General features: G+C 37.7%; 1 protein-coding gene across 4 annotated transcripts in view; it reads right to left on the bottom strand.

Annotated features, from left to right (window-relative positions):
* Nucleotides 1-1,823: 1,823 nt before the first annotated feature.
* The window catches only part of TUBGCP5 (tubulin gamma complex associated protein 5), a 54,602-nt gene continuing 45,432 nt past the window's right edge, over nucleotides 1,824-10,993 (bottom strand). For 3 of the 4 annotated variants that reach the window (XM_043997817.1, XM_043997818.1, XM_043997819.1), the window contains 2 exons: nucleotides 4,196-4,296; nucleotides 1,824-2,512 (listed from right to left, as the gene is read on the bottom strand). In XM_043997817.1, coding sequence (XP_043853752.1) covers nucleotides 2,466-2,512; nucleotides 4,196-4,296 — 148 coding nt within the window. In that variant the 3' untranslated portion in view covers nucleotides 1,824-2,465. Of the gene's footprint in view, nucleotides 2,513-4,191; nucleotides 4,297-10,993 lie in introns of all 4 variants that reach the window. The other variant, XM_043997820.1, reaches the window with a different exon arrangement.

Raw genomic sequence — 10,993 nt, 5'->3', positions numbered from 1 at the left:
TCCCAAGGGGGCAGCTAGGTGGCACAGTGGATAAAGTACCGGCCCTGGATTCAGGAGTACCTGAGTTCAAATTCGGCCTCGGACACTTGACACTTACTAGCTGTGTGACCCTGGGCAAGTCACTTAACCCCCATTGCCCTGCAAAACAAAACAAAACAAAACAAACAACAACAACAACAACAAAAACAAAAGGGTTCTCCCAAGATATTTGGAAAAATTATCTTGTCACTGGAATGACCCTTACTTGGCCAGTCACTGAATCTCATTCAAGAGTGAAAGAACATCAGTAAATATCTTATATCATGGAGAATTTTATAGGTAGGACCCTCTCCCAACAAGTCTTCTAATATATACCTTTTAAAAAGCTATAATATGTAATAGTCACCAAGTATAGAATTTCTATTAGACAACTCCAAAATGAGACCAAGACAGAGGTAATGGGGTACAGTGGGAAGAACACAGATTGAGTTAGGATCTAGAGTCTAATTCAAACTTCATGCGACCTTGGACAAGTCACTTCCTTTCCTCAGGGCCTCCTTTTTCTCATTTGTAAAATGAGAGGGATAAGGTAGATGATCACTCTAAGACATGCAAGTTATTATTATTTGTCCTTCATTTTCCAAGAGGACCAATGACATCACAGGGTAACGTGTCACTTATGGGTGAGTTAAATTTAAGTAAGGCAGTAGGGGGCGGCTAGGTGGCACAGTGGATAAAGAACCAGCCCTGGATTCAGGAGTTCCTGAGTTCAAATCTGGCCTTGGACACTTGACACTTACCAGCTGTGTGACCTTGGACAAGTCACTTAACCCCCATTGCTCCACCAAAAAAAAAAAAAAAAAGAAGAAGAAGTAAGGCAGTGTTGCACAAAGTTTTTAACCTCACTCTCTCTTCCAGAGTCATCAAAGTCCAGTGGCAGGACAAAAGTCAAGACCCCTGGTGATGGCCCAAGATGCAGTATATGGCCTTGGCATCTTCAATGTTTGACCAAGCTCTAAGTGCTTCACAGTGCCTGCTTCAGCTACTTTAATGGATGTTGGAACAAACTGTTTTCATCCACCCATTCTGATGGGGGCGTGTCTCTACATGCTTGGGGTAGACATCTTCCTAACTCACTTATGGGTTTGAGGCCTGTCAGTTACCCTCAGCCTGGTTTAGCCCATCTGCCAATCATTTTCCCATGGTGTGGCCACTGCAAGTGCTACAGCTTCTTGGAGCTACAGGTGAGAATTGGAAGAAGGTAGACACCAAAGGTGAATGAGCAGCCCTGAAAAGGGCTCAGCAAGCCCTCACGCCAGAGGTGCTAGTTTTCCTGGAACACTCCATTTGTTTGAAGTCATGAGAAAAAATGTTATAGGCTTATTAAAAATTAAAGCAGGCGCAGTGGATAGAGCACCGGCCCTGGAGTCAGGAGTACCTGAGTTCAAATCCAGCCTCAGACACTTGACACTTACTAGCTGTGTGACCCTGGGCAAGTTACTTAACCCCCACTGCCTCACAAAAAAAAAAAAAAAAGCAGGAGTGAAAGTGACTGAACTTTCATATGTGGCTTGCCTATAACTTAATAGGGTAATATATTTTTAACATACTTGATTTATTTCATAAACCAAATCTATGAAACATACAACCTGTAACCCAACACTATTGGTTATTTCTGTGCTCTTTTACCTAAAGACCTCTAACAAAGTAGGCTGCAGGGATTTTTCCATTTTTTGTTTTAAGAAATTACTACAAAAGTATAGATGGTATAAAGATCAAATCAAATGTGAGGACAAGCCTGCCATAAGGTTTACAAAGAAAATACAAACACATTGCATGGTAACCACATTTTATTTTGTCCTGCTAAAGCAAGTTGTTGATTAACAGCAAACAAAAGTAGGTACATTCTAGTGGTTGGTACTTTAGCATAATAAGCATTTTCTATCTGTAACATTAGACAAAATGAATTTTTTTTGGTCAGTGTAATTACTCTACCTGTAATGGCTCTCATGTAAAAAAAATAAGATAAATGTAATTAAGAGAAGGTTAAAATGAATTCAAAGCAACCTTCAAGGAAATAGATGTCTAAGACTATATTAAAAAATCCTATGTTGAATGTCTAGCAGCAAAATGAGAATTTAAAGTGCCTTAAGTCTGCTTTTAAAAATAAGCATTAAAAATATGAAATATTTCAGTTTACCATCTAATTAGTATACTTTAGACAATATCATGAATCTATAGCTTACAAAAAGAAAAAATAAAGTACTAATACCCTGTGTCTAATATACATTATTTACATATATTCTTATGCACAATTCCATATAGTTTACAATAGTCTCTGAAGGGAAATAATAGCAAAATATTTATCCAGTTATACAATAGATAGCATTATTTCTTTAAAAAAAACGAAAAAGTACATAAATATAATGCAGAAAATAAAGCCTACAAGAATAACTTTTTGAGGTATTCACTGGACTGCAAATGTCTTAACTCTGTTCCATGCCTGCCATGAGTGACAACGCGAGAGACTCCACTGCAGAAAAAAAAAAGAAGAAATATTTAGATCAATCTGCAATAACTTTAATAATAAACTTAGAAATAGAAGAGTTTTTATGTTTATCTGATTAAAATTTAAATATAGCAAATATGTAGTAAATATTATACCCAAGAAAAGATGACAAGTTTTTCTGTTAATAATCTGCATTTCTAAATCATTAGCTGCTATCTCAGTCTCAATACTTAGAACCTGAGGACTTCGGGTCTGGTTGGAACTTTAAGGGCAGCTGCCTCAATTGCAGAGATGAGAAAATGGAAGTGTCAAGTGACTTTGCCCAATGTAGAACTACTAACCCATAACCCAGGTCTTGTGACCCTCTCCAAGGTCCATTGTTGTATATATATTTTTTAACATCACCACTCATCAATCCAGCTCCATCTTGTATTATCAATACTTAAAGATGAATTCTTGACATAAAGTTGCTATAATTCCATTGGCATGTGATCTACTTGTTATACCACACAGTAAGCACCTGACATAAAAAAAAGCTAATAGAGATAAAACTGACACAAAATCTGGCAATATCTGCTACAGTGATATCACATACATTAAGAGACTACATTTTCAATAGACTTCTGTAGCAAACAGATTCCACTTACCAAATTTTCTAAACAATGTGTGGCCAAAAGGTGACTACTTATGTTCTTTGTTTCCACTTACTATGACTCACTGGGTAGCTTATGTTGCATTCTGTGTTCTGAATCTGTTAGGTCCAAATTTCATTGCACTAACTGGCAGCCCTGAGAGTTAACTTAGTAAAATAAAAACAACTTTCAGTATTTTCTAAAAAGGAATAGCAAAACCCTCCAATGGTATAGTAAGTGTAAATAAAATCCATACCATTTTCTGATTTATATTAAAATAAAAAATAAAGTAACTAAAGGCCAATGGTGTGGCAAATTTTGTCATCTCTCTTCATTAACTATGTGTACAAGGTGAGAAGATCTCCATTCTTAGCTTTTTAAATTTAATATTTGCATTGTTATAAGACTAATGAGAAAATTTAATATAGAACTGCTAAGTGCTTTTGCCACTGTTTAAAATGCTAAGGAATGCCACCTAATGCTATTTAGTGAGATTAAAGATACAATAAAGTGACAGTCTTAAGAGTCCTTACCACAAAATTTACCATAAATATAATCTGCAAGAGAAAACAAAGAGCTATAATTCCGGCCAATCTTATGGTATGTCATAAGGTGTCAGTTTCCATCATCTAGTGGTATGTTCATGGAGTGTTGATTTGTTTTCACAGGGAATGTGCTAATGTCATAACAGATGGTGTTTACATTTTTCTTTATGGATGGAATGCATATGTCTACATAACGTATTCAACAATTTCATGCGCAACTTGTAAACTTTACAAGGCTATTTTAAGAAACATCTGTTTTTCCTATGTCATAAAGTCATCATGAAGATTTTACTTTTCCAAACTGCAAAAAGTACCATGCCTAAACTTATATGTGAGTTATTATTCCTATTCACTATGACCAGCCAAAAGCCAATTCAGTTTATCAAAAATTAATAACACCATTAATCATATTATTAAATAAATAGGTTATCATCTCTTAAAATAAAGATTTTAAAAACAACTCAATTTTGTATAGCATCCATCATAGCTCAAAAGATATTTAAATACATTAACTGATTATATATACTCACAATGTGGAAAGGATCCCCTACAGACTGCTTTATTCAAAACTGTTACAAGAAACATATGACAGTTTTTAAAGTCTGACTCCATCTTTTCAATTGATTCCATCCTAAAGAAGGAAAATTCAACTTTGATTAAAAATACAGTGATGAAATCTTTCACAGAAAGAAGTCATTAGGTATATGACTATGGCGGGGGGCAATGAGGGTTAAGTGACTTGCCCAAGGTCACACAGCTACTAAGTGTCAAGTGTCTGAGACCAGATTTGAACTCAGGTCCTCCTGAATCCAAGGCTGGTGCTTTATCCACTGCACCACCTAGCTGCCCCCAGTCATTAGGTATATAAATTTCACTTTGGAATTAATTTCAAATTGCCTTATTTTAATTATAAAAATCCTAATCCAAGAAATACATCAAAGATTAAAACAAATTTCATCACAGCCTCTCAGAATGAAAATGGACCTTTGAGATCATCCAGTCTAGTTCATGCATAAATAGGTCCTTTTTACAACTTCCCTGAAAAATGCCCAGCAGCCTTCTTTTCAATACTGTTAATAAGAGGAAACCCTCTCCTTCCTCCCAAGTCACATCATCCCCTTTAGAATAGCTATAACTGAAGCTTATATTTACACTGAGCCTAAATCTGCTTCTCTGAAACTTGTACCAATTGCTCCTACTTATTTTTTGGAACCAATGAGAACAAATTTCATCTCTCTTACAGTCTTTCAAATACTTGAAGACAGCTATCATGCCCTTTACCTGCCAGATTTTCTTTTCTTCAGGATAATTGTGCTCTCCCACCCCCAATCCATTCCTTCAATTGATGCTCTTTTAAGACAGTCCATAACTAACCAAGGCCTCTATTAATGCAGTCTAATACTACATAACTTTTTTGAGCTGCCTTTGTTACACTGCTGCCTCAAATTGAGCTTTTAATTCATTAAAACTCAGATGTTTTTCACCTAAACCTTTGTCTAGTCAGGACTTCTCTATCCCATACTTGTACAGTTGATTTTTTGAACCCACATAACCTTACTCTTCCACCAGATGAAAGCTCAAAGTTTTGTCTTAAAATAGGTTCATAAGGATGTAAAAGAGAAGCAGTGTGGGGTAGCAGATAAGAAACTAGCCTGTGCAATACAATGGTCCAAGATAGTTCCAAAGGACTCATGATGGAAAATTCTCTCCAAATCCAGAAAAAAAGAACTTTGGAATCTAGATGCAAATTGAACCGTACTATTTCTATTTTTTTTTTCTTTTTTGAGGTTTTTCCTTTTTGCTCTGATTCTTCTTTCACAGCATGACTAATGCAGAAATGTTTAATGCGATTGTACATATATAACCTATATCATGCTATCTTGGTGAGGGGTGGAAGGAGGGAGAAAAATTTGAAAATAGAAATCTTATAAAAACATATATTGAAAACTATCTCTACATGTAACTGGAAAATAATAAAATACTTTTATGAAAAAAAAAAAGAAGCTAGCCTGTGAGTCAGAAGACAAGTCCCATCTCTGATATATGCTGGCCATGTGACCCTAGGCAAGTTATTAAAATGAGATACCCAAAGGCAACTCTCTAAGACTATACACATTTCAGGACAAGTTGAGTCAACAAGTCTTTATTTAGTGCCTACTATGTGCTTAGGCACTGTACTAAGCACTGGGAATACGAAGGAAGGCATAAAGTCCCTACCCCCAAGAAGCTCACAGTCTAATGGAGGAGACAACACAAAAACAATTATGTACAGACAAGATATAGGCCTATAATAGGCCAATTTCAGAGGGAGGGCACTAGCCTTGAGGAGGTCCAGAAAATTCTTTTTGCAAAATAAGATTTTGGCTGATACTTGAAGAAAGCCACAGAAGCCAGGAGGCAGTAGAGAAAGGATTGCAGGAATGGGGAACAACTAGTAAAAATGCAGGGGGACTGACAAGGTAGGAAGGGGCCAAGCTATAACAGGCTTTCAATCCAGAGACAGGACTAGAAAGGGGAGAGACTTATGGGAGACTCATAAGCAGGTCTAGGCACAAGGAGCTGAGAGCCTGCACTAGCCTGGTGGCATTGTCAGAGGTAAAAAGGGGAGGAGAAGAGAGAGATGTCAAAATGAAACTGACCATGGCAACAGATTGGATATGGTGAGGTGAAAGAGAGTGAAAATCCCAAATGACTGCTAGGTTGTGAACCTGAGGGACTGGGAGGAAGATGCAGGAAGAGGAGTGGGTAGAGTAGGTGGAGGGAAGGTTTAGGGGGAAAGATAATGAGTTTTGTCGTGGACATGTTTAAGTTGTCTACTGGATGTCCAGTTTGAGATGTCTGAAAGGCATCTGAAGATGTAAGACTGGAAATGTGAGACTTATCAGCATAGAGATGGTAACTGAATCCATGGTAGCTGAGATCACCAATGAAACAGTGTAGAGGAAAAAAAGAGGAGGGCCCAGGACAGGGATCTGAGGGATGCCCAGGGTAATGAGACATGATCTGGATGAAGATCTGGCAAAGGAGACTAAGGAGTGTGGTCAGATGTGTAGAACAATCAGAAGACATCAGTGTCACAAAAACCAAGAAGGAAGAAGAGTAAAAAGGAAAAACGCATGACTGATAGAGTCAATGATCATATCAAGGATGAGGGCTGAAAAAAGGCTATTAGATTTAGGAATTAAAAGAACTTAGTGGGGCAGCTAGGTGGCACAGTGGATAAAGCACTGGCCCTGGATTCAGGAGGACCTGAGTTCAAATCCAGTCTCAGACACTTGACACTTACTAGCTGTGTGACCCTGGGCAAGTCACTTAACTTCAATTGCCTCACCCCGCCCCCCCCCCAAAAAAGAACATAGGTAGGGGAAGCAAGTTGGCACAGTGGATAGAGCACCGGCCCTGAACTCAAGAGGAGCAGAATGCAAATTCAGCCTCAGATACTTACTAGTTGTGTGACCCTGGGCAAGTCACTTAACCCCAACTGCCTCAAAAAAGAAATCTTAGGTAACTTTGGAGAAATCAGTTTCAGCTGAATGATGAGGTCAAAAGCCAGAATGTAGAGTTAAGAAGAGAGAGGAAAGTGAGAAAAGACCAGTGGTGGATCTCCATTGAGAGAGGGGATTTCTTCACTGGGAGTTCTAAGGAAATCACAGGTCCAGTAAAAATAAAAAGTAAAACCTACTACTTTAATGAAGCACATGCAGCAATGCTATTGATTTTCTACCTCTCATCAGTATTATCAGATGTTAATTTAGCTCACACCTTTATGGAAAAAGGTGCATTTTAAATATTTTGAGACTAGGGTTATGTGATAAGACACTAGTGAGCTGTTTTATTTTCAACTCTACTTTGACAGATTTGTATGGTTTCACAAAGTTACTTGACCATCCTCTGTTTTTAATCTTCCCTTCACAAAACAAAGATAACATTTGCAATCTAACTCATTAAGATATTATGAAGGCTTACAAGAGATCAGTTTTGTAATTTATTCTCATGCTAAGGCATTGGATATAAGGTATTATTGAAAGAGACCAAACAGGCAGCAAAAGAGAAATGATGAGGGGAGGAGGTGAGTGGTCTTAGACCATCTACTGAATGAGGCTACTGCTAGCATGGGGATGGAAGGGGAGAATTGTGCTAAATACTGATTGTTCACATCTGAGAGATAGTCAAGCAAACAAAATTCTACCATAGCCATGTCCCAACACATCTGTCTCATTCTGCATGTTGTATCTGTCACCTCTGTCATAAGTACTCAAGAATTCAAAGACACTTTAGGAAAAGAGGCAGAAATCATACTTTGGCCTTAAGATGAATATATACAGCAGAGATTATGGGCAATTTTTTTTTAAAAAAACAAAGTGAGGGGCAGCTAGATGGCACAGTAGATAAAGCACTGGCCCTTGATTCAGGAGGACCTGAGTTCAAATCCAGCATCAGACACTTGAAACTTACTAGCTGTGTGACCCTGGGCAAGTCGCTTAACCCTCATTGCCCCACCCAAAAAAAAAAAAAAGAATAAAAAAAAAAAAACCAAACCGAAGTGAGCTGGAGATCCAAACACAACTTTATAGGCATCAGAGTATTGGTGTAATGTGACTCAAGACTAAAATATCGCCATGCAAAGGTACAGATTTTTTTGATGCATGGGTTGATAGGCTCAACTAAGAAGCAACAGAATGAACCTCACTCCTGACCCTCGCAGCATGGGTAAGCTCCTTGTAGTTCACTTCTTGATCAAGTACAGACTTTGAAGCCTGAATCTGCTGATAATCAGGTTTTCCCATTTATTTCCCCTTGGATTTTGTAATTCCACAGGCACCCTGGTACCAACCCAGCCTGGTTCTTCAGTTTAGTCATCTCCTCCCAATTCCCTACTGTACTTCCTCTCTGGATGGGGAATGCTGTTTACCCTTCCCACCAAGAGAGTTGCCTAATTAGCTATGTATGTCTCAAGGCAAGATATGACAATCTGATACATTAGATGTAGAGAGTAGCAGAAGATTTTACAAAAAAGTGATATTCACCCCATGTTGAAATATATGAACCTGAGACGGAAAGCATGCTATAACCCATTCTGGTGAAGCTCAAAGGAAGAAGAAAGTGGTATTTGGGTAGGAATGTATGTTATAAGCTAGCTACAGAAAATGGAAGACAAATTTCTGCCTCGGGTCAAAAAGCTGAAGAGTGGCAGAGTAGAGTAGAGATACAGGACCTGAATGATCTATGTATTAGTGTATTATCTCTGCCAAAAGTGCAGCAGTTGATAAATTCCTTATGTGTCTTATATAATAAAGGTTGTAATGGAAGTGATTCTGACCATTAAGGAGGAGATTACTGGTGAAGTGAAGATGATAATGAGAACCTGGGATGGCAATGACCACAACAACTTATAGTTCATACAGATAAACAGAAGAACAATGAGAAATCTACAGTGTTTTCTAGTTTAAAGAGTTCAGAGATAGGGTAGGAACCCCATGGCCTTAAACTAAAAAAATAAAAAAAAAAACCAGGTTGAAGAAAGATAATCGCTTTTCGGGAAGACAGTCACAAATAAGTCTAAATGGAGAAGACCTCATATTCTAAAAGGATTTGTAGAAGAGATAAAAGCAAAGGCAGGCAAATGAGGATGAATGCAAAGGAGACGTACAGTCCTGTGTGAATAATGTCAGTAAAATTGAGCATGAGCTAAACCTTGGGACAAAATGCTAAGAACAATCAACAAAAGGGGATGGAGGAGCAATGTTGGAGAAAGAAGATGATCAAGAAAGGAATAAGGAAACCTTTGGGAAGAAGGTGAGATGATGATAAAGAACCAAAACTGTGTAACTCCTAATTATCTTTAGACTGAGTAGGATAGAATAAGAATTGTTAACAGTGAAAACTGAAACCCAAGGTAAGTATCTCCAATAAGCTTGAGTCTCCCAGTAATCTGCATCTCAGGGTACAAAAAGTATTTGTGGATTTGGCTGCTTAACCTCTGTGGTTGATCTCTGAGGAATTGTGGTAAGAACAATTCCCATAGCTCAAGAGCAGAAGTGCCACAGAACTAAAAGCAGGCAAACCACTGTACTCATTTTTTAAAAAGGAGAAACAAGACAGATATTTAAAACTATAGGCCAGGGTACTTGACAACGGGCTCTTGGTAATATGATCAAACGGATTATTTAAGGTGTGGTTTATGAATATTTATAAAGAGAAGAGATGAGCACCTTCACTTTTTTTTTTTAAGTGAGGCAACTGGGGTTAAGTGACTTGCCCAGGGTCACACAGCTAGTAAGTGTTAAGTGTCTGAGGCTGGATTTGAACTCAGGTACTCCTGACTCCAGGGCTGGTGCTCTATCCACTGCGCCACCTAGCTGCCCTCCACCACCTAGCTGTCCTCACCTTCACTTCTTATTTAACAGGGTTATGAGTCTATTAAACAAGAAGATCACTAGACATAAGTCAATTAGATTTTAACAAGAAATTTAATAAAGCTTTTCCATCCATCATATCTTGGGAATGAGGAGGAGAGATGTGAATAGGACAGCAGTACAGTGTGGTGGATTCAGAGATCCCACTAGACTCAAATGTCAATGTATTAGTGGTCAAAAGACATGAATAAATTGTTCTCAAAAGAAGAATTATAGAAGATTAGCAGCTATTTGAAAGACTATCCTAAATAATAAGAGAAATGCAAAAAAGTTTTCCTCATACAAACACTCCAATTGGCAAGATTATAAAAGAACTGGCTAAAGGAAAGAGGATGTATAGCCTGAAGAGATGACTTACTAACAGTGAAAATGAACAATTATTAGTAATCATTTGAAAGAATGGAAGGTCTTTAAGTGCAAGGAGTACTTTTTTTTCCCTGGGTAATTAAAGGAGTACTTAAAAAAAATTTACTCCAATAACTATCACAGTAAGCATTAAATAAGTTTGTGGACTGATTGGTATAATAGGTATATAATAAGTAATTAAATAGAAAAGCTTACATTTATAATGCACTTTGGGGTTTATAAAACATTTTCAGACACAATCTCATTTGATAAGAATCCTGGGAGCTAGACAGTACACAGAGGGACTTTTGGGACACTGAGTATTATCCTTATTTTGTGAAGGAAGACAATCAGACCTAGAGAGATTAATAATACTAGCATGTGATGGGGCCAGAACACAGTGCCAGATCTTCTGGCTCTCAATTTGGTGACAGACTTAGGAGGTACATGACTGCCATTTTCAAATACTTAAAAGGTTGCCATAGAGAAATGGATTAGATTGGTTCTATTTTACTCCACAAGTGGACCACAACTGGGATTAGTAAGTCCTAGTTAAAAGCAGGTAGT

The sequence above is a fragment of the Dromiciops gliroides genome, chromosome 3, assembly GCF_019393635.1.
Source record: "Dromiciops gliroides isolate mDroGli1 chromosome 3, mDroGli1.pri, whole genome shotgun sequence".
Classification (NCBI taxonomy): domain Eukaryota; kingdom Metazoa; phylum Chordata; class Mammalia; order Microbiotheria; family Microbiotheriidae; genus Dromiciops; species Dromiciops gliroides.
This window is presented reverse-complemented; position numbering and strand designations above follow the sequence as displayed.